Source organism: Propithecus coquereli, unplaced genomic scaffold (assembly GCF_000956105.1).
Source record: "Propithecus coquereli isolate 6110/MARCELLA unplaced genomic scaffold, Pcoq_1.0 Scaffold533, whole genome shotgun sequence".
NCBI classification, from domain to species: domain Eukaryota; kingdom Metazoa; phylum Chordata; class Mammalia; order Primates; family Indriidae; genus Propithecus; species Propithecus coquereli.
The window spans coordinates 1,842,073-1,869,628 of record NW_012151208.1 but is presented as its reverse complement, the minus strand read 5'-3'; the positions used below and the strand labels follow the sequence as shown (position 1 = coordinate 1,869,628).

The 27,556-nt window shown below is 46.1% G+C and overlaps 1 protein-coding gene across 1 annotated transcript in view; it reads left to right on the top strand.

Moving 5' to 3' along the window:
• The window catches only part of RALGAPA2 (Ral GTPase activating protein, alpha subunit 2 (catalytic)), a 303,038-nt gene extending 291,417 nt beyond the window's left edge, over window positions 1-11,621 (top strand). The window contains exon 39 of the mRNA XM_012657226.1: window positions 11,568-11,621. Within this exon, the coding sequence (XP_012512680.1) occupies window positions 11,568-11,572 (5 nt within the window). The 3' untranslated portion in view covers window positions 11,573-11,621. The remainder of the gene's footprint in view (window positions 1-11,567) is intronic.
• The last annotated feature ends 15,935 nt before the right edge of the window (window positions 11,622-27,556 follow it).

The window sequence follows — 27,556 nt, the reverse complement described above, 5'->3', positions numbered from 1 at the left end:
GTTTGTATTTTCAATCATGTTACCAAGGAAGGGGGACCAGCAGAGAGGCCTTTAAAGGGTTAACTGGAATGGGCACCCTCGACTGCTGGGAGGGACTGATGTAATCACTGCAGCTCACAGCCAAGTGCATCTGTTCACCATGAGGTCATTCTTCTGCATGCTAATGATTTGGAAAATCAAGTATAATGTTTGACATTATCGGAAAGGATATAAATAGTGTAAATCTTTACTTTTTAGAGACTGCTCTTATAGAACAAAAGGAGGGGGAAAAAAGCCTTTTAGTTTGGACTTGAGATTTTCTTTCCAGAACTGTTTTAAAGATATTTACCTGGACCTTAAAAATCTTGGAGGAATCCACTTGTGTCTGTTGATAAATGAATCCCAAAACCACTATTACAGTCACAGCTTGCACTTTGGGGGCTAAGGACTATAGGTATGTCTCATGTAACATACAGTTTTGACAATTTCCAAGTGCCTTGGTCAGAAGTTGATAAAGATGGATTTTTCCCAAAGAATGTCTAAAACCAAGTTAATGAGTGATTCATCTCAGTATACCCAAATTGACTTGCGTTTGCTGAAGATGCCAACACTATTTATGGTTCCTTTCTACTTCAATATTGCTATAGAGAGCCAGCAGAGGGAGCACAGGTCTTTGTTTATTTGTTAGCCCTACATAAACACAGCATTTGATTTCTCCAAGATACGATCAGAAATACGTCCTCCTTCATGATAGACTGGATTGTAAAGGCGCCAGGATTTAGAACAAGTGGGAGAAGATTCCTCACTCTGCCTCATCAGATTCTGCCACTTTTAATGTGGGTCATATTTGGAGCTTAAACCAGATTAGTCTGAGTCGATCTTAGGATGTCACTGCCATCCCTGCTATTGTATAAGACTACAAAGTTTCTCCCTGCACCCAATTGCATGGATACCCTCTTGGAAAGGCTTAACTACCTAAAAGAAAAGACTTTTGTAATTTTTTTCTACAACAAAATAATGACATTAAGTTTACAGAAACTTTACCAGAAGACTCTGCCTCCTGTCACTGGGTCATTTTGACAGCCAATGAAATCCTCTCACAAAACTGCAGACAGAGGCACTTGGGTTACACATTGGTCCCAAAGTGAATCTGAGGTGTAGATGCTACACATACTACTCTTAGAGCTCACTGGCCTTTGCTCGGAGCGGTATAGCTACACTCAGGTTCTGCTTGCTAAGACCTCCACACCGTACACCGTGGCTACGTGGGCCAGGATATTGCAGGCTTGTCATTCTGCGTGCAGATCCTGACAGTAATATTTCGTTAGCTCTTTCATTGGCCAATTAATAATCAAATTAACCCCCAGAAACAGCACAAGTAACTTACAACCCCAACCCCCCAAAAGATTGTCCCCATTCATTGACAGTATGGTCATGTTACACACTCATTCTCTCCCCCGGGCCTCCCTGTTAAAGTGGTCTTCCCCCGCACCCCCCCACCTTCCCCACCCAAAAGTGGTCTTAATAAGGTTTTAATTGATGGCCTTTCTTATGCAGCTTATGTGTTCAACTTATAACTTTGCTGAAACCAGCAAAGAACATCACAGAATGTCGAGCTAGAAGGGGCTTCAGGAATATCAAATCTAACTCCTTCACGTTAGTTTTGAGTAAGCTGAAGACCAAGCTATGAAGGGACAACCAAAGTTCATGGGCAAGTTGGAAGCGGGGCTAACCCAACCCTCCCCTCCCCGTTCCACATAGAAATGCTAGCCCAGTGCCCACCCTGTAGCAACAATCCCATAATCAAAGCCATGGCTGCTGGCTCTTATTAATACTAAAGGCCAGGGTTAAATTTCTGAACTCCATTCAGATAATCCAGAAATTTTCCTTAAATACAAGTTCTTTTACATCACCGTGTCTATTCAAGAACTCACAGCCACCCCACTCTGCACCCTCAGCACGCTTGGCTGTAGCTGGCCAAAGTGTTGCCATGAGTCCTGCGAACAACTAACCGCTTTGCACAGACGTTTCTGCCACCCCCATAATCCCTTCTGGACCCAGCCCAAATCTGCCCTCCCACATAACCTATTCAATGCTCAATTCTGACCCCTTTTGCTTTTTTTTTTCTTTTTTCAATTTAAGATGTATTCTTCCGGAAGAGATAATAAAGCATCAACAGAAAGTTTTCAACCACCCGTAATCCCATCACCCAACCCCAGCAGTGCTCAGCTCTGGCTGCACATTGGAATCACCTGTGAGGCTATAAAAATACTGATGCTTGGGTTCCTCCACCAGAGATTCAGACTGTTGGTCTAGGGTGTGGCCTGGACTTTAAAAAAAAACAATGACAAACCTGAGGACATTTTAATATGCAAGCGGTGCTGAGAACTACTGTCTTAAATCACATCATCTCTTGTAATGTTTAGGTTCTCATTTTAGTGCCATCTAACTTGTGATAACTTATGTCTCGATTTTTCTCAGCATATATAAGTCCGTGTCCCATGCGTGTGTGTCTTCTGTCCGTAGTGGACTGTAAATTCTTTAGAGAATGAAGCATGGAATCACTTAGAACAGATGCTACAGAGTAAATAGAAAGGAGGACAAAAGGAGTTGGGCTGTTGCTTTAAGCAGCACAGGTGTGTCCCTAGACCACAGATGTGCTGGGCCTGATGCAAGACGCAGAACACACACCTGTAATCATGTTTCATCCGTGGTCCTCCCTTCCTGGTCTTGGTGACAGTGGCCCAGTGGTGAGCAGGGAGGGAAGCCGAAAGCCTGGGGAATCCACAGACTGGGTAGTGCAGTTCTGAAGAACTGCAGCTTGATTCAAGATGCTTTTGTAAATGGTATTGAAGGTTTTAAGCAGAATTCTCAATAGCCTTGTTTAGCGCCACCTTTTGCTTCAAGCTTATTTGTCCCTTTGTCCCTTTAAAACTCTTGTACTGTCTTCAATGTCCGCTCGGGAAGGGGGAGAGAGAGATGAGACAGACAGTTCTTCCACCTGATCAGCTAGAAAACGCTGCTGCTACCTGTGAGATGTTACCATCTCTGAACCAGCCCTCCCTTCCCTTGGCAGCTGCCACTGAGCAGCACTGTGGGGGGCACTTCAGGGGGACACAGAAGGCTCTGGGGATGGACCCCGCACAGGCCTGTGTCTCCCCTTCCCTTGTGAAGCTTGGAATCTTGGAGAGAAGCAAATACTTATGAACCGCAAAAAAAATAGCTACTTACTTAATATTAATAAACCAAGATTAGTTTGCTCTAAACTATAACTACATGTCGACAAGGTATAGTCAGCCAATGGTTTAGGTCAGTTGGGTTGAGATTGTTCTGAGATGGGCCATGCTGTCTGCCTTGTGAGCCTGGAAGGCAATGCAGACTTGCCTCCTGTGTGCTGGATATTGTACTAAGCACCCCGCCAGCCTGCCTTCCCTTCCCCACCTTGACTGGTGTCTGAGAGCTGGAAGGGCCGCGGACAAGAAGAATAAGCTAGAGGACAGTAAATGCAGGAAGAGCAGAGAGGAAGAAACTGCACCTTTCAGAGCCTTTCTGACCCTGGGGCTGGTGCCAAGATTGGGGGTATATTCAGAGGTTCCCAGAATAAGAAGGAACTTAAGATTGAATTAGTCTAAAGTGTTGACATTGAGCTGAATTTGTTCCTTCGGAAGAACTCTGAAAGTGCTGCTTTTTCTGTGAAATGCGGTGTTAGGTTAGTTCTGGTTTCCCGGTCCTTACAGGGTTTTAAGTGCAGGTGGCATCTTCCTCTCACCTAACTGTTAATTATGACTCAGGGGACGCTTTAGCAGTTGCTGAGAGATGACCGGCAGATACCAAGAATTTTTCTCAGAGACAATTTTTGGAAATGACTCTTAATTAAAGCTTATTTGAAATAAACTTGAGAATTTGTTTCAGAAGAACCTGGAATTTCTGACACCCCAGGTTCACATTCCTTGTTAACCATGGCTGTGGCCCTCAAGTCCCTCCGGCCTAGCAGCTGGTACACGTATGATCTCAGCTGTTGAGGGGGTTCCTGGAAGACGCAGTGATTTTGCTTGAATTCCTCTTTAGCAATGACCAAACCAAAGCAGAGGCCAAAGGGGACCTCTCTTACTAGTGTGTAAGTCTGCTGGTAGAAAGAAGAATATTCCATACTATCCTTTTCCAGGAAGAAATAGGATGATAACCAGGAAATAAACCTGGGAATAGCATCATAAAGAGAAAGACTGGTTCCTTTTTACCCACTAGCCTTTAAAGTCCTCACATGGATGGGAACAAAGTTCCTTAAAAACTGTAAACATCCCAATCAGTTTTGAAATAAATAAAGTATTTGCGGCATTGGCATGGCCAAAATTCATTTCTGAGCACATACGAAACCTAGTAGCATCACTTCAGAGAACGCAAAGAAAGAATAGGCAAAACCCTACTTTGCGGCTGCTTCAAGAATACGAGACATAAAATCCCAGATGCAAAGAGGACACATTCCACCTACCTGTGTCCCCCATGCGGGAGTTCCTCGTGCCTTCCCTGCAGTGCTCAGCTTTTACCTGTGGTGGGGATCGGTGGCCTACCTCATCCCCAGCATCTTCTTCTGAGCAGGATGTGGGACCTGAGAGATTGCCCGGGGTGAGGTTCCACTCCCCCATAGCCCTGATGCCAGGCAAAACAAGCAGCGCACACCCCGCCTTGCTCTTGCTGAAGTGTGTCTGGGCAGACCCTGCAACCGGTGTGTGTCCCAGAGCCCATGTGTGGCCATTAGGGAAATCGTGCTCCCTACCTACATCCCCAGGGTGCAGAGAAGTAGCTAGAGAAACAACGCAACTCCAGTTAGTGCCAGAGCCCTCCAGTTACCATCTGGGCATGCGGCTTTGGGAGGCCAGGCGCTCCTGACCAGGGCGACGTGAGCTCACCCAGCAGCATCAGGGTGAGAGAAGAAAACAAGGAGCCAGAAATGGGAATCTGCAGGCCACTAGGTCAACTCTTCCCTTTATCCCAATTATTCAAAGCAGACAACTTACCAGAGGCTGTATTTAGATAGTAAAACTCAGGGGCACCTTTGCTGCAGCTTAAGCAGATGAGAACTGCAACTTCACTCCTCAGAGCGTCTCGTAAACCCCACAACGATGGAGTCTTCAGATATTCATCCCATAGATGTCTTCTGAGCACTTAATATAACAGACACAGAAGTGGGCAAAATGGACACCAGGCCTGCCTTCATGGAGGTGTCCCTTCCAGACGGGGAGGAGAACCATAGAGTCTGCTGTCAGGAGCTGAAGAGCTAAGAAGAAAAAGGCAACAAGAAAGGAGGCTCGGGATGCTACAGAGAAAAAACCTCTGGGGTGGCGTGCACTTTAAATTAGGGTCAGGGATGGCCTCGCTGAGAAAGTGACATTTGAGAAAAGACTTGAAGGAGGTGAAAGAATGAGCCATGTATGGGGGGTGGGGCAGGAACAGCAAGTGCAAAGGGCCTGAGGCAGGCGCTTTCCTGGCATATTCGAGGAGCTCAGTGTGTTTAGAGCTGAGGGAGCAAGGAGTGAGGAGGAGGAGCAGGAAGGGCAGAGTGGCCTTGCCGGCTGAGGGCATGATCTTGGCTGTTACTCTGGTGAGGTGAGCAGCTATCGGAGGGTGTTAAGCAGCGGGGTGTCGTGCTATGACCCTCGTTTAAAAAGGTCACACTGGCTTCAGTGGGGAAAATGCACTGTGGGATAAGGACACATTAGATAATATTTCATTCACCATGTATTCCCATCGCCTGGCACACAGGCGCGTAATACGTTTGGCAAATGAACAAACGTGTGGCAATACAAGAGGTGAACATTCCCTGCGGGACCACTACAGGGGCCGTCAGGGATCCCCCTTCTCCCCAGTGCCACAGAACACAGCCCCTGTGCTGGACTGCTCAGGTGAAAGGATCTCGGTGACACCCACCTCTCGCATGCTGGGAGAAGGTGAGGAAGTGAGCAGAACTTTGACCTCAGCCACATGTCCCACCCCATCCTTGAGACCCCACAGACTCACACAGGGTCCACTGGTTGTGTGCACATGTACACGGAGAATCATGCAGATAGAAATTATTTCAAGAATGTTAAAATGACTCAGTTATCCAGAAGAGCAAGGATGTGAGGCTAAGGTTCCTTGGCATTATTTCACTGTTATAAAAATGGTTTCTGGAACAATCTATGAACTGTAACCACTCTTTGTGTATGTGTAGATGTTTACAATTGACGGTGCACTTTCCCCGCAGTCCACCCTCAGTAGGGCAAGATTCATCTCTCTGGCAATTGAGAACCTGAAGAGGGTTGGTTTTTACAGCATCGTGTGGTGGCCATGTCAAGACCAGGGCTCAAGTGCTTAGATCTTTGTGTCCCCAGACAGAACTCCTTGGCCACCCACCCCGCAAGCCCCCTCTGCCTTTCGGTGCCTGCCATGGGGAGCCACCCACAGGAATGAACAACCGAGTGGAGGGGAGGAGCCTCTCTCAGTGCAAAGGCAAAGTGTTCCTCCCCGAAGGCGGAAAGGACTATTTTATAGAATTTATGGCCCATATGATCTGTACCGTGGCACTCGCACATCCACTGTGGCATAGGTAACTGAGAAATTTAACTGAAAGTCAGCTAAAGCATTGTGTACTTCGAAGTTCAAATGGAGCATCACAGAGAGAATTCACATATAGAAAATATCGTAATTATGGAGCAAAGTTGCTTCCTTAATGTCTGAAGACAGCAGGACCGTTTTTATCAGTAAAACTACCAGCAAATTCCATTGCTTCTGTAAAGTTTCCTCAGACAAATACCTAGAACTCCCTGTCCTCTCAAGTCAGCACAGACTTAACTGCTACATTTGCTTGAGCCATTAATTATTAGGGAATTTTTTAAAACAGTCCAGAATGGCACAGACAATCCAGTGTGTCGTGGGGCAAATCACAGTGTAATCCCACCTTCCCTCCCTAGCCACTGCTGAGTTGTTTTAGACAGATAAATTCAAGTCAGAATAAACCTGAGCGAGGGACAGCCCTGAAGGGAAAAGAAAAGTCACCTGAAGGGAAAAGAAAAGTTAGTGTGTCACCTGCGAGGCAGCCCTGTCTGCTTTGAGGGTGGTGTGGTCTGTGATGTGGCACAGTAGGGAGGCACTGGGGGCGTCTACGAAACCCCTTCACTGTCCTTGTCCCCTTGCTGGCCTGGGTGCCCCCAGCGCATTTTCCCCCCTATCTTGGAGCCATTTCTGCCATTTCTGTTGTGTCATTTTTGGAATGGTGGGAGCAGTAGCGCAACCCAGACAGACCCACCTTCTTTTCTATTTTGCACTTTTCTTCTTTTTTTTTCAGAGGCACCGTCTCCCTCGTCACTCAGGCTGGAGTGCAGTGACATGATCATAGCTCACTGCAGCCTTGAACTCCTGGCCTCAAGCGATCCTTCCGCCTCAGCCTCCCAAAGGCTGGGGTTACAGGCATGAGCTACCATGCCTGGTGATTTTGTCATTTTTAACAATAGCTTTATTGAGATATAATTCACATATCATGTAATTAATCCATTTAAAATGTACACTTCAACATTTTTAGTATATTCACAAGGTACCAGCCACCATCACCGCAGTCTGATTCTATAACATTTTTGTCAGTAATCAATCCCCGTTGCCCCCACCTACCCCCCAGCCATAAAGCAACCACTGATCTACTTTCTATCTCTACAGGTCTGCCTATTCTGGACATTTTACATCAATAAAATCATACGCTATGTGGTCCTTGGTGACTGGCTTCTTTCACTTAGCATGTTCTCAAGGTTCATCCATGTTGTAGCACGTATCTGTATTTTATTTCTTTTTATTGCCAAATAATATCCCATTGTAAAGATAAACTACATTTTGTTTGTTCATTCTCCAGTTGATGGGCATTTGGGCTGTTTCTACTTTTTGGCTGTTGTGAATATTGCTGCCATGAACATTCGTGTACTGTTTTGCCATTCACTGATGCGAATTCATTCTGGTAAAATGGACGGCCTTCCCGTGGCCAAGACGCAACTGCAGTCTCAGTATTCACGTTCAGTGAGGTAGTGAGAGGGTCTGGAAACCTTTCTCCGGGATGACCTAACAAGAAAGTCGACACCGAGATATTAATTTTAAATTTACAATGTAGTTTAATGTAGTCACAAATCCATAAGAGTACATTATAGTTGTAGAAGGGAAAGAGAAATGCCAGGAAAGTTTTTCATGAATGTTCCGCCTGCTCACTTAGCTCCCGCACAGGTGTGTGTGCGTGTGCAGCACTCGATACACACGTCCTCCCTTCCTCCTCCCTTCCTGTCGGTCCAGCTGTCCTAGCTTTCTGCTTCAGAACCAAAGTGGATGGGCAAGACCAACAACCAAAAAGAGCAAGCCAAGCCCAGAGCTAGGGCCAAGGCCAAGACACAGCCACTGCTGCTGGATTGGAAATCCTGGAAGCCATCCTTGGGCCATTTGGAGATGTTAATTAAGCTGGCTAATTCCCACTGCTCCTGGGTTGCCAGTGCTGTGTGTAGGCTTACCCCATCCACTGCCTGCACCTGTTCCCTTCCTCAGAGCCATTCCAAGGGGTCTGAATAGCACAGACAGCCCTCTGATCTCCCGCTCCGTCCGCCTTCCTGCTGGTAGGATATTTAGCACTCGCCTAAAGCTGGAACCCCAGTCCACTGTTTCTCTCCCTCGTCCATGCCAGCTCTCAGAATCACTCTCTTTCCTAATTATCTTGAACCAGTTAATCATTTTCCACACTGACTGCTCGGTAACAAGGATCCGGGGAGAGGCAGCCACTTTTCTTGTCTGGCCCTGCCCAGCGTCATCCCAGGTGGCAGTCCTGGATGGCAGCCTTTCCTCGGAGATAAGAAGCCTGGTTCAGATCCTTGCTCTTTTGCTCTCCCAGTGAGTACAGCTGGAGAAAACACACTGTAAAATGACCCACCAAATCTTGAAACCCTCTGCAAGGCAGAGCTGTATAGAACACATCTCCAACCGGCCTATTGTTTCCTGTGTTTTTTTAAATCCCTGTTGATTTCCAGAGTATCAGAGAAGTCACACGAGGCCAAAGAAGACATCTTTCTTTACAAGTGACTTCTGGATTCCTCAGGTTCAAACTCTGTGTCTGAGCCGCCAGTTGGCCACAGTTTGGCCTTTTGGTGTCTGAGTCAAACTGTTCAAGGCTCTCCCCCGAGGAGTCTCGCTCAACAGCTCTTAGCATGAATGGTGCTGACTCCCGATTCCCAGGGCCACCAATATATAAAAATAACTTGGAATTTAAGATGCATATTAACCATATAACCCAATATCTCTTACCCTTTTTTCCATTATCACCCCACCATGGAGTCTTTAAGACATTTTTATTTCCTAATTTGTCCCATCCCCTGAAACATCACAGAAATACTGTGTATCTGTTTATTCACAGTACTTGTATCTGTGCTTTATACATATAGACAGTAAGATATTTCTGCCTCCTTAGACAGCATGCTGTAACTCCTTCCCCAGAGCCTCCAAAAGCAGGGGTTTTGTCTGTTCTCTGCTGTAACTCCCAGCCTAGAGTGGTACCTGGCACACATCTGGTGCCCAGTTGATGGAAGGATGAAATAATTACGCTTTGTGTCTCCCCTATTCTCCAGGCATCACGTGCCTGCTAGCCTCTTCCCACCCCTCATCTCTAACCACAGTGCTCCCTTCTGGTGCCTTCCAACACTGCCCAGGTTAGTTGATGCCTCATGCTTACCCCGAAGGATGCATCAGGAAGCTGACAGCCTACTCCTGCTCCAGTGACTGGGACCACACCCTTTGGGAACATTGCGTGTGTGTCAAGGGCAAGTGACATTTGAGCCCTATGGAGTAATCAAGGCAGCCCCCAACTGTCTCCATCTTTGCATCTCCTTAACTCAACCATGGGTTGGCAGTTACTGAGACATTCTTTGTGGTCCAGCACACCATACCAGGCTGCGTCTGGGGATGCACAGGAGAGGAGCGAAGCAATCCTCATCAGCAATTACAAACAAGTCCTCCATTGTTAACCGCGCCATCTGCTTTCTTGGTTTCTACCAATCGGGTGCCTATACGCGCAGCATAACCAGCGTACACACAGTGCAGGGCTGCAAGGCTGCAGGGGAGTGAGATCAAGGAGCCCCTTCCTATACAGACCCTTGGCTCACGCTGGAGAATGTCAGTAGCATGGCGCTCTGAAAAGCTGAGACTCCTCAACTCAAGGAAGACCCACGCAGAGACGCTCTGTATTTGCCATCTTCCATGCGAGGGAACAGAGCCCCACAGCACGAGCAATGGGGGAGATAGGAAATCCAGATAATTACATTATCGAAAGGATCCGAGGAAAACACTCTGGTCTGTTACCAACAATCGAAAGCAGCCCAGAACTTCTCATGCCCGAGGAGTGCAGCCAACGTGTGGCGAAGGAGCAGTGTTAACAGTGGTTGGAAATCAAACCAAGTAGTACAGAGAATGTTACTGATCATCTACAATCCATGATCAGTTATTGATCTGGAAATTCCTAACCCTAAATAATTTTTCTTTTGGGCGGGGATAATTTTCATCAATGGAAACATGTTTTCATAGAAGTGCACATTTCTTTCAGAGAGCCAGAGCTAAGAGAATGTCCTTCCTCCAATGGCATCCTGAACCACTGTCTTAGAAACTGGCCCTGGTCACTGTGCCAACCTTGGCAGATGGGGTCAGCAGAAAATCCAAGTTTACAACTGCGGTCATGCAGACAATGGTCCCTGTCGCTGCTAAATGTCCTTTGTCCAGATTTGATGGTGGTCTGTTGGCACCGAATTCAGGAGAGTTGTTGGGGGTTGGGAGTGAGAAACTACTGCCCGACTTAGAAAGAGGGCGGCATTTGCCAAGGAAAATAGAAAACAGGATGGTATAGAAGGGGTGGGATGATTCGAAGAATCTGGCACAAGGTATGGAAAAGCTAAGGTCCTCCCTCAGTTCGGTGCGACTGCAGAGAGCCTGCACCTCTGTGGGCGAGAGAGTGAGCTTGTGGTCTGATTCTGCCGCTGCAGTGTCCCCTCCTGAGCCTTCCTCTGCACAGCGTGCTGTGTGTTCCCTCCCTAGGGACTGTCGCATTGCAGATCACACCTGTACTGAATTAACACACTGTGTATAACTCAGAAACCTGTAGAATGAAATTTGGAGGCATATAAACTTGCACACTGAGGGGGTTTCAATTATATTTTATTCATTGAATTCCAAATGCTTGTCTTGAAAACTGTTTTATCTTTAACTGTACTTTAGGCTACATTGGTCGGGGAAGTTTGGACACCAGGAAAAGGACACAGCTGTCAGTGCTGCGCAGTGCCGGCAGGGCTCCTGACAGACCTGCACGTTTACATCTTAGGAGTTTTAATGTCTCTCCGTTGCACATTTGTACATGTTGCGTCAGCTAGTATTTCGTCCTGTTAAGTAGAATTTTCAAGTGAATTTTCCGTTCTTACTGATCTACAAGGCTTTGAGGCTGCTCCAACAGCTCAGGAATAAGTGTATTATTAGCACTGTGTTAATTATCAAGTTGCAGCTATGGGGGTACCGTGCTTGTATTCATTCGATTTTATGTTCTTTCCCTTCAGATTAAAATATGCAAAGGTCTCATTACAGTATCGGAGCAAGGTAAGGCTGACAGTTCAGCGGGCTCACCCAACCACCCTGCTTTGGGGGAGGGGGCTGGGAATTTTCTAACAGGCCCCCTCCATGGCTGACACTGCCATGGTGCCCCTCACCATCCTGGGCCTTTGCTGCCCCCACCTCCCCTCCCGAGGGGCCCTGCAGAGTTCCTGCCCCTGCATGTCTGAGCTGCCGCTGCCCAGGGAAGCCCAGCCTTGCCTTTCTTCCGCCCCCATCACTCCAGGCGGAATCCGACACCAACACCTGCCATCACAGAAAATGTCTTTGTTGCCCGCCCTTTTGTGTGCGGGGCTGCAGGGAGCCAATGGGCACCGGGGCCGCCCCCTTTTTTGTTGCTTCAGCCTGGAGGAGCAGGGTCTTGAGATGGGCCGATAAGACGCGGCACGTGCTGGGCCGGCCTTTGACCGCCAGCCTTAATGGAGGCCTCTGAGGCCTCCACGCGGGGAGGGCAGGTTGTTGAGGGGGCTGCTGAATGGAACAGCTGGGGGAGGAAAGGCAGACAAAAGCTGGGGAGCACAGAGGGTGGAGAACCTGGGGATCGGCTGCAGTCTAGGACCCAGAGGGCAGCCTGGCCATGGCAGGTGTGACCTCCCCAGCCTTGCCTTTCTGTCCTGCATCTGGGGTCCAGGCCCTGCCCAGAGCGCTCTGACGGATGGCAGGCGCCTTGGCAGGGCTGGCTGAAAACCCCCTCCCACGGGGCCTGGGCCATCCCAACGCTCAGGCTCACAGGTGGAAGGAGAGCAGTTAATGACGATGATGATAGTGACGCTGCTGAAGGACAAGGCCAGTGAGTGAGCTGTCATTTATTAGCCCTGTCACCCACAGTGCAATGCATGGCACAGATGCCAGTCACTGTTTGTCTTAGTAAATGTGGAGGTGGGATGTTAGGGTCTAGGCTTGTTGGTTTATCCAAAACATCACCCTCCTCCACCAGGCAGGGGCTGTTACGCCTGCAGGCCGGGTGAGCAGCCGGAGCCCCAGCCAGCTGACCCTCCGGCCGCTTGCCCTTTCTTGTCCCTTAAGCCATGGCTTTGGCCCAAAGTGGGCTCACATCAGCCCCCACAGGTGACAGAGCCGCGGAGCCCACATGCTTACATCGGGATGGGGCAGAGCAGGGTTGTACTACTCCCTCCCGGGTCTCCTGCAAAAGTTTTTATTTGCTGAGCCCCTCGTATCTATGCATGTCCTCCTGTTCCTGCAACCGAAGTGGTGAGGTGGGGCTCGAGTGTCCTTTGAATAGACCTCGGGCTTCCATCACCAGGAAAAGGCCACTCGAGTGGAGCCATTGCCTGCAGCTTGCAAGTGGAATTATCACATTAGCAAGGCGGCCTTTCTCCTCTGTGGCCGCCTGCTCATTGTGCAGCTGCTGCCTCGCCGTCAACCTCGGGGTACGGAAGGCACATCAGGAGCCATCACAGGCTGGTGACCTGCCAAGGAAAAGTTGGGGACCGGAAGAATGCATGCAGAAAGTTGGGGACTAGAGGAACACGAGGGGCCCCATGGCACTGGCCCCAGCCCAGCTCCAGGTGTGGCTTTGCCCTTTGCCCCTGGCCATCAGGGTCCCTGCTCTGAGATGCACAAGTGCCCTTCACTGCAGAGCTTCGCGCCATGCACTTGGGTCCACTCAGTGGGACAAAGCTTGGCGTCACTCCATCCATATGGCTGCAGGAACTCGAGGTGCACCCTCCTTCCTTCCTTGTTCTCCCTGGGAGCGTGGGTAGGGGTGGAGGGGCTGCAGTATTTTCGTTCTACTCCAGAATTAGCAAAGGTTTGCTCTTTGAAAATCACTTTATAGCTTTTCATTTACTTGCTTTTATTTATTTATTTACTTCCTTATCCCAATTGATCTGATTATGGTAGTGGGTGGGGTGGTGTTTCAAACTGGAATATTATCTGTGATTAAAGCAGGTCTGTTCCCCCCCGCTGCCCCCACCCCTGGGTTAAATGCTATTGCCCACAGCCAGCTCCAGGGGGTGGAGAGATGCCCTTTAACAATCCCGCCTCTGTTATGGATGACAGTCTAGCTGTGCTGCCTTTGTCAAAGGCAGCCTGTTTTTAAATACAAAAATGGTAGGCCAGAGGCCCAGGACGACTTCTCTCTGTGCCCGACCTTCCTGAGCCTGGAAGAAGGGAGGCAACAGTAAAGCCCCCACCCCTGGAGTCTGAAAGTGCCGAATTTCAAACTTCCAGAATTCCAGGCTGCCTCCGCAGGTCCACGCATGTTTGCAAGTATTGATTTTGGCAGCTCTTTCTGGAAACAATAAGGTAAAGTCAGAAAATGAAAAAGGTGCTGTTCTGCGAATAAAATAACCTACTTAAATTACTTTCAAATGCAAACAACAACAATAATAATATCAAAGACCAAAGCCCTGTATTAAAGCCTGTGGGGGAAAGATATAGAAACTCTGCTTTTGAGGTTTGTTCCCAGCAGAGGTTGTGCAGGGAAACTTAGGTCACGATACAACAGGGTTTAAAAATACATTACGAGGGGAAAGGTGATGAAATGATCCTCTCGTTCGCAGAACAGTCCTAGGGGAGAACGAACTCCACTGGCAACAGCGGCTGGGTATTGCACCAGGCATTCCTGTATTCCCCTGAGCATGCCTGCAGCAGCCCTGGGGAAGGGGAGGGGTGCACATACGCAGGTTTTAATTTTATTCCCTTTTCTCTCCAGTGCTGAATAGCTGTATGCTCATCTGGACTCATTCAGACAAGCAATTTAGTCCTGACCTCCAGTTTAGACCCTTTGGGGAGTAATTGAGTTGTAACTCATGGTGTAAAATATCAATATGTAAACACATGGAGATTCCGATAACACCAACAGGGCTCCACAAAGCTTCCCATGAAGTTTCACTGGCTTTTTCATTGACTCTGGTCAATGCTTCTTCATTGGCCCTTCCTCCCTTTTACTATAATCAGATGCCTTTTCTCTTTATTCTTGTGAATTGGACATAAGTCTGAATTAATTTCAAAAAGATTCATAGCTTCTTTTTTGCTGCAGAAAAGCCCAGGACAAAGATTAGGAGGAAAGCCATTCTTTTGTTTATTCATTCAACAAACACCTTTGCACGCATAGCACAGGAGTAGGTCATCAAACTCTCTTCCTGGGGACGTGGTTCTGTTTCTTCTGAATGCCACGCATCCTGTCTTAAATCAGTGGCCATAGATGTCAGCTGACTCTGTGACTTGGCCATTCTCTGCTTCCTTTGCAGGGCCTCTGGCCTCCAGCCCAAGCGCCAACCGCAAGGAGCCCCTTGGTAAGGAGGAGACAGATCAGACTCTCCCGCCCTCCCCCGAGCCTGTGAACCCAAGACTCCAGGACACTTCATCGCTGTGCCAGTGTCCTCAGCAAGCCTTCCCAGTAATGAACTTCTGAAATCAAAGGTGAATCCCACTAAAATGTTTCAGATGGGACTTGCAAACTAGGCTGCGCCATCTTGTCCTGAAACCTCACAAACCTTCGGCTTCCAAAGAAGAAAAGAAGAAGTCACCAGTAACCAGAAACAAACCCACTGTCACGTGGGTATTCGTGTGGCTGCTCGGGACGGAGCCCAGCAGGAAAAGATTCTGAGCTCTCAGGGAGGGCGCAGAGGGCAGTTGATTTCTGTACCACAAGTTGTCTTCCCTCGTTTATAAACCCAAGTACGATTTGCAGAGGGGCTGGCAAACAACTGTTTGAGGAATTTTCTCTGCATTGATTTTACTACTTATGTTAGGATTTGTGCTTTACTCAAAAATTTCATCATCACGGAAATTGGCTTTCCCCGGGGTCTTTTGCCCAGGAGAGCTTTTTCCTCAGTTGTTGAGTGTTTTCCACCTGGTGCCTGATGCCTACTTCTGAGAAGAGGTTCTCCTGACCACCCAGAGGCCCTCTAGGTCACAACAGTGATGCTCCCATCCCAGAACACTTAGAAGATTCTAGAAAACAAAGTCCTGTCCTTGCAAGGGTTCTTGCAGGACGAGAAATGTCCCAAGGCTCGAAATAGCACAGCACCACATCAACATGAAGGGCATGCACCAGCTTCAGGTGCTAGGTAGGCTGTGTGGGCACCCCGGAACGTCCTCGTGCCTCCAGAAGCTTCACCCTGCAATCGCACTCCTATCTATTGCTCAGAGAGGGCCAAGATGAGCCTTAGAATGTTTCTCATCACACAGAGCTTTGGGGAAACAAATTTCAAGCAAGGGATTTGATCCTTATTTTTTACTAGTTTGGCTCCAAGGAAGGCATATTGGGCCTGTTTTTTTAAAATAAGAAAGAAGGAAAGAAAAGAGAAAGAATGACAAGCCCTGACTTCTGTCTGGGCTTGCCCAGCTCCCTTGCTGGGAGGCTCTGGGTGGGCCCTACCCACCCAGCAGCAGAGAAGCCAGGCAGCAGGGAGAGCTGTTTGGCACAGGCCTCTGCTGCTCTCCTGGCCCTTGACCTGTCTCAGAGCTAGAGGTTTGCTCCATCCCCAACTTCACCTCGGAGGTAAACCCACGAAATTCATGGAGTCCCTCCCCACTGCACAGTCTTTGTTCTTGTGAGACCATTTCACAATGCACGTGCCCTGAGAAATCCCTTCACTCACAACTGGAGAACAGCACAAAAAATGCAGCCACTAGCTAGAGGCTTAAGATGCGGAGGCCTTTCCACCTTCCTCTGCCCTCTACCCTCTGCTCTTGCACACACTGTGTGCTACCTGCAGCCTGCATGGTCACCAAGGGCCTGGAGAAGCCCTCCAAGCCTGCTTACCCCATTGAGCAGCCGTCTTCACTGAGGAGCCAGTTTTTTCCATCAGCCATTGAGTGGGTTTGGCAGGTACCTGACCTTTGTGGGGAAAATAGCAGACCCAGATGCCAGACTCACTCTTGGGACCACGAGACTCACTCTTGGGACAAGTGAGAAAGGACAGAGACAGCCATTGCTGTCAGAAGAGTAGATCTTCTAAATCTAGAGAGAATTTGTTTTTCTGCTTTATAGGGGATTACAGATAGGGTTTGAGGCCCACTAGGCAGAAGCAACTTGAGAACTATCTGAACATAAGAGAACAAAGGACGTTCCAAAGTGGAAGTAAGCTTTAATCATTTCGGGCTGTTTTGTAAAGGGCCCAATGTGTTCACTTACTGCTTAATGGCAATATAAAGGGTTTCCAGGAGTCATGGCATTTTCTGTGGTGTCAGCAAATGCCACGATTCTTATTCTCCCCCACCCCCATTTTCTTTTAATGATTTGAGCTCTCTGGCCAGCGTGGTTTGGCCAGTGTCACTCATACTTGAGACTGTTGTTGAGCTGCTTCGTTTCATGTTTACAAAGTACCCAGAACGTCGTTCCTGCAGGAAAGCGCATCGCATGTCCTGGGCTCCAGAGTCCCCTGTAGGTCTCTGGCAGCAGGTAGCTTCTGCGAGAACATTACATCTTCAGGATAACCCCCGTTACAGAATTCCTGGCTTTAGCAGAAGAGAGTGTCAGGGTTGGGAAGTCACATTTAACTCTTACGGACTTCTGCTCCGTGATTTCGTTCTGCCTCCACGAACCAGCGATCCTGACCTTGGAGCCGGAAATTCAATCGTAGGTAGCAAATAACTCTACCTTCACATAATCCCTGGGGATGCTAACAACCCCAAGACCCCAGATTACAACCAGCAGTTTTGTGACTGGAGTTTTTTTGAGCCCCTAGGTCTCAGTAACAGCTCTGGTGTGGAGGTTCGGAACGGGGCAGCAGGGAATCTGGCAACCATGTTTGCTTGTGATCACATGGACTTGAGTCATTTTTGTTATTTGGGGTGGAAAATTGAAATGATTTAAGTTTTTTTTTTTCCTTAGAAAAGCAAATATTGTGTTTTTGTAATAAATGCCTTTCAGCAAAATTATGGAGGGTCATTCATCCGGTAGGGACCCACCTGAGGCACAGTGCTGACGCATCACAGTAGTATGACTAGGTCAGCCTTCTGTAAACAAAGGTGGCACTAATTGGCCCAAAATGTGATAAAGCTCACTGGCCTCAGGCAGGACCAGTCCAGTTCCCTTACTTCTCTGCACACCGGTTTCCAGATGTCCATCGAAAGCAAAGCTGATGTTTATAGTCTCATTGAGTAGGTTTTGGTATTTAAAAAATAGTAATTTCACAAAATGATGACTTTTTAAAAACAGTCAAGCCTTCACCAGACAGAAGCAAGGAAATTTAGCCTGGGTGAATGACTGTCAAAAGTGTCTTCAGCAGTTAAGTTTGCAGCTTCTAAAAGCCACAGGTTGTAGGGGGTGGGGAGGTGACCCTTGACTTTGTGATGTGAGTCGATTGATCAGACCCTTAGCCTTACAAATGAGATCACGCAGATCCAAGAGCCATGCAAATCCAGTCTTCCTGACCTTCCTCGGGTGGTACCGCCCGTGCTCCACTGACCTGTAGTATTTGTATCACGTGGAGGTTTGATGAATCCTTTGAAACTTACTGTGATGTTGTATATGTAACTGTGTTACTTTTATTAGTATATCTACTGAAGGGGAATGTCCGCATCTGAAGGGAAATTCAACATGAAACAACCATCGTTTTAGTTGCACTCATTATCTATGTATGACATACACATTAAGTGAATGTTTTCTTATGTTTTCAGGTCTACAATGTTTAGTAAATGTAAATAAGGAAAAAATTTGATAAATATGGTAAATTAAGTTATAGTATGTCATTTGATTCTTATTTTGCTGTCTCTTATTTAATTTCCCTGAGGCTGCACATCTAGGTGCATTCTTAGGTGGTAGAGACCTTCACGTATAACCCAGCTTTGCAGGTATGTACGTGTGCACCAAGGCACACGGCAGCACAGGCAGCCACGCCGGGAAAGCACACGGCTCCACTAACAGCCACCACTTGACTCTGTAGTTAACCTTCCTTTCCTCTTTAACTCTGACTTACTGTGATGATTTAATAAAGTGGAAACACAGCACTTAGGTGCTATATGTTTCTTTCATTCTAATTATAGTTTGTAGGAAAATAAAGTTTATCCTGGTGTCTAATAAAAAGGTGGTTTGCATTTTTTAATTGGACAGATTTGTTCAAAAGCATTTTAACCAAAGCCTAAAGACGTATCCAAAATGGTAGCGAGTACCAATCCCAAGAGGTTTACAAATGTGTTTATGTAAAATTGACCTCTCGGTTCATAGCATGGAATGCTAAGATCCAGTCACAAGAGGATCTGAGTCCAAGCATCATCATTCTCATCTACGTAAGTCCATTCCTCTGTTCGTGATTAAATGGCCGGGTCAGTACTGGCTGCTTCTGCGATTTCTATCAAGGCCCACGATGAGCTGTGCGCCTTGTACCATCTCCCCAGGCAGCACCTATACAAGTCACCCTTTTAGTGGTCTGGAGTCCCTGTCCCTCATGAGCAGGAGGCAGACTTTGAGGGTTTGTCTTTGTGGATAAGTGACAGACCAGATGTAATAATGGCTTCCTGCAGGTGTGGCCAAAGCCAGGTTGATGGCCCTGCCTCAGACTCCAATATCACATGATGGCCCGGCCAGGTGGCCTCTGCCAGCATCCTGGCCTACTGCCATGTGCTGGACAGCAGTAAACTCTCAGGACACTGCACAACCAAGAAGTCATTCGTTTGTCCATTTAGCAACTGTTGAGCACCTGTTACTCGTAAAACATTTCAGTGGCCTCAAAAAAGGGTCTAGTGCCTTCCTGGGAGTGTCAAGTGGAGCCTAAATCATTTGGCCTTTTGTTGTTGTTGTTGTTAGCTTTTGACTGATAGCAGGAACTTGCTTAAAGGTATGTTCTGCTTTTAATACTCGGCTCCTCTTAGAGTAAAGCTCGAGGTGGAGTTTTAAGAGCTTTGTGGCCTAGAAGTAGTGGTTCTCAGCCTTATGCATCAGCATCACTTAGGAAGCTTCCGGAGTAAGATGCAGATTCCTAGGTCATCCACCACCTAGATTCCAATCCACCAGGTCTGGGGTAGAACCTCAGCATCTGCATTTCTTAAAGCTGCCCAGAGGATTCTGACCTGCAGAGAGATTTGGAGCTCGGGCCGTCTCCATCAGTGATGCTGTGGGCAGCACTGACCCCTGTCATGCCCCCTCCCCCGCCCTGCATGTGCACCATGGAGGGAGCCTCAGCCCAATTCCTGGAGAGCAGCTGGTTGCTCCATAGCAAGGAGCTGCGCTCCTGCCCTTCACAATTCAGCTTTATACGTGGCCCTCCAGGACTTCCTGGAGAGTCCCCCAAGGATAATTCAGGGATACTTTTCAGATCTGGAAATGGTTATTTGAAATTCAAGGGATATTGTTATGAAAGTCTCATAAAATAATTTACTTTCTTTATTGTATTTTATTTTATTTTTTTGAGATGGAGTCTTGCGATGTTGCCCAGGCTGCTCTTGAATTGCCGGGCTCACACGATCCTCTCGCCTCAGCCTACTCTCTTATAGCAAAAAGATGGATGGGTGGAGAGCCATTCCAGTCCATTGTGCTCCATGTAAGTGATCTGGTTATCTTCAAGAAACACTCATCAAATCTTAGGCCATATCATGCAAGACCTTCAGCAGAATTCCAAAAAGGATCCAACTTTGCAGTGGTTCTAAAAGAACCATTGTTACAAGAAATGCTCTGATCCATCTTTCTTGGCTAAAGAAAGAATATTCTTAAGGGACACCCTAGCCATAGTATAATTCTCTAAGTATTCCAGGAAAAAAATGCCAGAGTTATTTGTGTTTCCTACAATAAATAGTATCTCCCAGCGAGAAGACTCTGACTTTTATATTTGCTCACTTCTGTACACATTTGAGCTGGCATTATGGTACTGTGTATGTGCATAAACTAAATTGGGGCTTTGGTTTATTAAACCATTCATATCAAGGGGCACTGTTACCCTTTGCTCTTCCTTCTATAAATGGATATAGTTTTAGTTGCATTTCATTTTTGAAACCAAAATGTGAAGATCATGGAACTAGAACACAAAGTAAACTTCATCTCTGCACATTTGGTTTACTCAAGGCACAGATCTTCAGCTGGAAAGGTCGTCCTCCATACTCCAACCACATCCTTCTATAGGTGAAAAAGCCAAGCCCTGAAGACAGGGGTTCACTGGTTTCACATAGCCAGAAAGTGGGGCTTCAGGCAGGAGCCAAGTCTCCTGGTTCCCACTTCTTGATGACACTCCCATTTAGCAGCAGTCATCGTTCTTAACCAGTGCACGGACTGTTCGTTGAAAATGTAGTTCCCATGTGCCTTTTGGCCACTGTAAAGGCGTCCCTACTGCTAAGTCTGAGGTCACCCTGACTATACTCTCATACAGACCAGCCACAACACAGACCAGGGTCTTCGCAGCATGGGAGACTCTTGCCGACTCTCCCCATGTGCAGAGAAGAAAATGCTGGAGTTAACCTAACTCTGAGGCTCCAGAAACCACTGGATAGTACCTCCCTGGCAAGACAAATTGCTCTGCTTCTGAAAAACAGACTTTGAGACGAAGGACCTGGAGCAAAAGCGAGTTTCCCACGCTTGTCAGTGTGATGTCCGGCAGGTCAGCCACGCTCCAGAAGGTTCCTTTCTGCGCTCTGCACTCAGATCCACATGTTTATTAAGCACTCACTACAGTTTGGTCAAAATTATTTATCGTCTTCTGAAAAAAGTTTTATGTTTCAAGAGTTTCAGAGAAAGAAGGTAAAGACACATCAATGTCATTATATGTCACAAGAGCCACCTTTTGGTGTAGAAGAAAGAGACTTGCTTCCAAAACCGAGGTCAGAGACTCTTAGCATGCTGCTTGCTGCACCTTCAGCCATATTTTCACCCTCAGAGAACAGGACAAGAGCAGCTGACACCCAGGAAGGCAGGGGCATTTCAAACAATAGTGATAGTCTCTCTCCCCCAAATGTGTTCTCTGATGTGCCCTCCAAAACACTCAACAAACAGCAGCAATGGAACAGCAGGAACTCTCTAAAATGATGCTCTTTCTGAGTAATAGAAAAGAATTTTCTGGAATTGGAGATTGCTTCTTTTTTTGTCATTGTTAGCATTTTAAATTAAAAATACTTTTAATACTTAAGTCTCCACTGTCCTAAGTTAAGTTGCACAAGATGAGGGGGATGAGACATTTATAACAAGCTGTCATGGTAAGAAATATTTGTCTGGAAGATACTGCCTTTTACAGAATGAAAGCAAGAGAAACTCAGAAGTCCCAGCTAGCATCCTCCCTTCCACACCATGTCAGACATGAATGACTCCAATCCAAGAACATTATGTACGTGATTGAAAATTCTATTTAAAACATTATTTTAGGAATGAAAGAATAAATACATAAGTTATCTCTGGGACAAGAGTGCCCTTTCTTATGTACCGAGGTGTAATTTTTAATCTTCCATTTGCATGTCCCCCTGCCCCCTGCCGTCCAAATGCTTGCTGAGTTTAACATAGAATATTTTACATGAAGAGTTCATACTCACCAGCTCCTCCTTGGCTTGGGGCCCTAGGGCTCTGAAAATTGGAGTGCGCTTCTCACTGAGGGTGTGAAGTGGTAAGGGGCTTGCTATTATAGATCCTGAAAGGATCTTTTTGACTTCAGAAAATAGCCTGGCAAAGAAAGGCTCTTTTCTGTGAATACTCAGGGACTGCATTATGCCCCTTAGATGACAGAGGAGAGTACTTTGGATCAATATTCCCTAAGAAATGGGCGCCGGGCTAAGTGCAAGCAGAGGGCCTCAATAACAGGTCTCCCTCCCTCCTGACCTGCAGAGCATCCGCGGCAAATCTCTCCCGAACAGTTTGAACCGGCGAGGGCTGCACGTTAATGGCATCATCTTCTCCTCCTTTAAAAAATGTCACTACATTCTGTCCTCCATGGCGAAGGCTGATTACAGGCCCGCTGGAAATGGTTATTTCTATGGCTTCCTTCAGAGAAATTCTGGCATCTTCATTTCAGGCACCAGGAAAAGTGAACCCCTGGAACTGTTTCAACCCAAAGGCAAGAGCAGAATGCCAGTCGGGAAACTTGAAATGAGAGCTTCTCTTAATCAAGGAAGATGTGTTTACCAGCTATCAAGATTTTATTACTGAAATAGCCAAAGGACAGATGTGTATGTTACATCAGGTATTCTATACTTTTTTTTTCTAAAAATAATGATCTCCCCCCATTCCAACCCTCTCTCCCTAAGATTGATAAATAAGTTATTCAAAAGAATATTCTCTCTAGGAGAGAGCCTTCTCTCCAGATTAATGCAAACACTACAAAGATACAAGGTTTTCTTTTTTACAGAAGTAGTACCATATAGTACACATTATTCTACAACTTCCTTTTAAAACTTTACAATGTCATGGGCACCCTTCCCTCTGATTTATCATTTTTGACAGTGGCATATTATTCCTTGATATAGGTGTACCTTGATTTATTCAGCCCATCTGTGGACATTAAGGTGGTTTCTGATGTTCGTTATAACAAATACTCCCATCATAAACATCATCACACCTATATCTTGACCTACTGCTGCTTTCACTTCTGTAAGATAAATTCCACCAAAAAATGAAATTACAGAGCAGAGAGTATATGTAATTATTATGGACTGAATGTATGTGTTGCCCCCAAATCCATATGTTGAAGCTCTGACTCCCAGTGTGATGGTATTAGGAGGCAGGACCTTTGGGAGATAATTACAGTTAGATGAAGTCATGAGGGTGAGGCCTCCATGATGGGATTAGTGCCCTTCTAAGAAGAGGAAGAGAGCTTCTCTCTCTCTGCCATGTGAGAACACAGTGACAAGGCAGCTGTCTGCAAGCCAGGAAGCAGGCCCTTACTGGAGAACTGAATCAGCCTGCACCTTGATCTTAGGCTTCCTAGCCTCTGGAACTGTGCGAAATAAATTGCTGTTGTTAAAGCCACCCAGTTTATGGTATTTTGTTACAACAGCTCAAGCGGAGGTAGCAATTTTAGCCCTAATGGATTTTTGATCACTTTAGAATTCTATAAAGTCAGATTTGAAGTTATATAAAAAAACAAAGCTAAGATCCATATCTTTCCATATTTGCATAAGAGTGCTCATTAAATTTCTCACCAGCTTAAGAAAAGAAAAAAAACATTTAAGGGAGAGGAGACACCCAGGCAAAAGGCATAATTTCAGCCATGATAAAATGAGGCATTTAATGACCAAAGAAAGTGAAGCCTCCCATTCTGTTTGTCCACTCCACATGTCCAATATTTCTTTCCATAATAACATTCTAAAGAATTTCTTGATTTTGACCCTGGCTTGGGTGAGGCAAAGGCATTATATGTAACTAAAACGTTTGTACCCCCATAATATTCTGAAATTTAAAAAAAAAAAAAAGAATTTCTTGATTTTGACCCTGGCTTGGGTGAGGCAAAGGCATTATATGTAACTAAAACGTTTGTACCCCCATAATATTCTGAAATTTAAAAAAAAAAAAAAGAATTTCTTGATTTTGAAGAAATTTCTGAAAATACTAACATAAATACATCAAAATATACCATAAATTCACCTCTTATTATAGATCGGGCCTGGGAATTAGATAGTACTGGCTTCAAATTCCAGCTGCACACTCCCCATATGGCCTTGAGCTCTTGAGTCCTAGCCATTCTGACTCTTGTTTCATCACCTATGATTTAGGGGATAATATTGACTGTGGTCACTAGCCTCAAAGATGGCCCCTAACAGTCACCACCTCCTTATAGTCACTCCCTTATCTGGTCTTTCCCACACTGATACAGAGATAACCTATGGGACCAACAGAACCCAGAAAAAGTATCTTCCAAAATTAGTTCATAAATGTATTACAGTTTTCACCTTGGCCTCTTGGCTGGCTTGCTCTGGGAAAAGCCACCATTCTGTGAGGACACTCAAGCAGTGCTGTGGAGACCAGCCGCCATGTGAGCGAGCCATCTTGGAAGTGGATTCTCCAGCTCCAATCAACCCTCCACTTGACTGCAGCCCCAGCTGACGACTCACTGCAACTTCATGAGGGACCCCAAGCCAGTACCACCCAGTGAGCTGCTACTGAATTTCTGACCCACATAAATAATTAGATATAATAAATGTCTGTTGTTCTAAGCCACTAAGTTTTGGGGTCATTTGTTGTTACACGGACGTAGTAACTGGGATATTGACCTAATGGTTGTTTTGAAGATGAGCTGGACACAATGTACAGAAGGCACTTACATATAACAATGCGTTCTAATAGTGGTTTAAGTTACATGATGAGTGAGACGATTATAAATCCTATTTCTCTGGATCCAGACCACATCATTTCATGGAAAGAGTGCTGTGCCAGGGAGCCAGATGCAAGGAGTTAGCTATACTCCCAGCAAAAATCGGATCCTTTTGGCAGGGGTTGTCGCAAGGGATAGGGAAATAGAGGAAATAGAAAATAATAGAATATAGAAATAAAAGAATACACAGAGATGAAAGTACAGTTTTTATAAAGTATAGATTTTATAAAGTTGGGGGAATTGGGAGACCTCCAGCATTCCTGTGAGCTGTGATTCCACAATGGAAGTCTCCTATCAGTATTTATTAGTACAGTGATCAGTTGCCAGAGGTAACAGATTTACATAATAACAGGTAGTTCATTTTAGGTTGAAAGTCTCCCAAAAAGCTTCTAGAGATCCCTTAATTAACTCTATCTACATAAGCAAACGGTTACGAAATCTTTCTAAGACAAACTTCTAAGATAGAACTATCACTTAGCAGAAAGACTAAACAGAAATATAATGGCTCTATATTTCTTTATCTAGTTTTTTGTTGATTGAAACAGGTAGTCAGCAGTGAAGCGGGAGCTGTCCCTTAGGCTAATTGCTTTTGGCCGCAGGTGTCTGTCTCTGTCGGGTGGGCACTCTTTGATCAGTTCTCACCTTGTGGCTTCATGCATACCAAGCTTTGTCGTATAGAAGCAGGCTCAAACCGACAGGTTTGAGACACAGCATCACCTTGGAAAGCACTGCCACTGATCTGTGAGATGCCATCCTGAGGTGAGGCAGCTTTTGATATGTGAACTAACACATTCACATATTCCTTCAGGGCAAAGCCCTGAAAATTCCTGAAACCTTACATGTCTCTATATTATAGGGGACATTTCTATAGCACAACAGCCAGAGACCTGGGTTCTGGTCTCTCTATATACCTATTCCCTGGGCTGCAGACTGGTACTGGTACTGTTAGGAACCAGCCACAGAGCAGGAAATAAGCAGCAGGAGAACAAGAGAAGCTTCATCTGTATTTATAGCTGCTCCCTATCACTTGCATCACTGCCTAAGTAAGCTCCACCTCCTGTCAGATCAGTCACTGTCTCCTCTCACCCCTAGATGGGACCATCTAGATGCAGGAAAACAAGCTCAGGGCTCCCACTGATTCTGTATTATGGTGAGTTGTATGATTATTTCGTTATATATTACAATACAATAATAATAAAAATAAAGTGCACAATAAATGTAATGTGCTTGAGTCATCCCCAAACCATCCTCCCACAACCCCCTGCTCCGTGGAAAAATTGTCTTCTATGAAACAGGTCCCTGGTGCCAAAAAGTCTGGGGACTGCTGCTCTATATACCTCAGAACAAGAGCCTTGTGATGTAGTGCAAGGCATTCAACAGTCACAGACATTTTCTTCATAAACAAATCAATGAATCATTGTACTTTCCATATAGGGAAGACCAAATAGAAAATTCACATTCAAGCACTCTGAAAGCCAGAGAGCACTATAAAAATATCACGTGTATTCTAGTTATTTACTGCTATATAACAAATCACTCCAAAATTCAATGGCTTAAAGCAATGACAATCATTTTATCACTGTCTCAGTTTGGGGTCAAGTGGCCCCAGCTGGGCTGTCCTTGCCGGGGTTCTCTCATGCAAATGTACAAGATGGCAGAGGGAGCTGGAGTCATCTTAGGGGCTCACCCGTTCCCTCGTGTGTCTGGGTGGATTCTGGCTGTTGACTGAGATCAGCTCAGGCTGTCATCACAACACTTCGATGTGGCCTCTGTGTGTAGCTTGGGCTTCCGCACACCACGAGGACTGAGATTCCCAAGAGAGAATCTGCACGGTGAGTGAGATGAATCTTCATGGCCTTTCAAACCTAGTCTCAGAAGTCACATGGTGTCACTTCTACTGCATTTTATTCAAGGAAACAGTCACAAAAGCCTGCTCTGTTCTGGGAAGGGGGAGTATAGACTCCACCTCACAATGGGAGGCCTGTCAAAGAGTTTGCAGATATGTTTTAAAACCTGCACCAGGTGGCATTAATACTATATAACATTTAAAATCAGTATTCTCATCCATCCTGTGGATAGATCTGATGGACATTAAAAAACTCAAAATAGCAAGGATAATGAGTGAGTTCTCACCAGCACTTGACCTGAATAACTCATTTATTCTCAACAACAGCCCTGGAAGGTACTTAGTTGTGAACAGCCAAATTCACTTTAGCCAGCTGAAGTTGATAAATAATTTATTAAAGGCTCTTGGCTACCTTACTTTGTGTCCAGGAAGGCCACACAATCGGGCTTTGGGGTTAAAAAATCCAGGAACAACACTCAAATAACCCTGCCAGACAAGTCCAACAGCAGCCCACCTCACAATGCTGGGCCTTCACCACAGTCACTTCTGGGAGACAAACACCTCTCCACTCCCCTCACCAGCACTGACTGTACCTGGTGCCACCTCCTTCATGTCTCTCTTCTGGATCCATGTCTCGTAGGTGCATTTGATTAGAGGTTAGGCACCTTTGATCAAAGCTGCAAGGGCCCCCTTCTCCTCACTGTTGGACATTGACCTTAATGCCCAGCACATTGTTCACTCTCTTACAGTAGCACCTAGCTGCAAGGGAGGCTGGAAAAGCAAGTTTCTAGATTCTACCTTGGGAAGGCAGGACTCATTGGATGGGAAATTACCTGAGCATATGAAGAGTGTGCAAAAGGCATGGGGCAAGAAGAAAACATAATAAATGTCCACTACA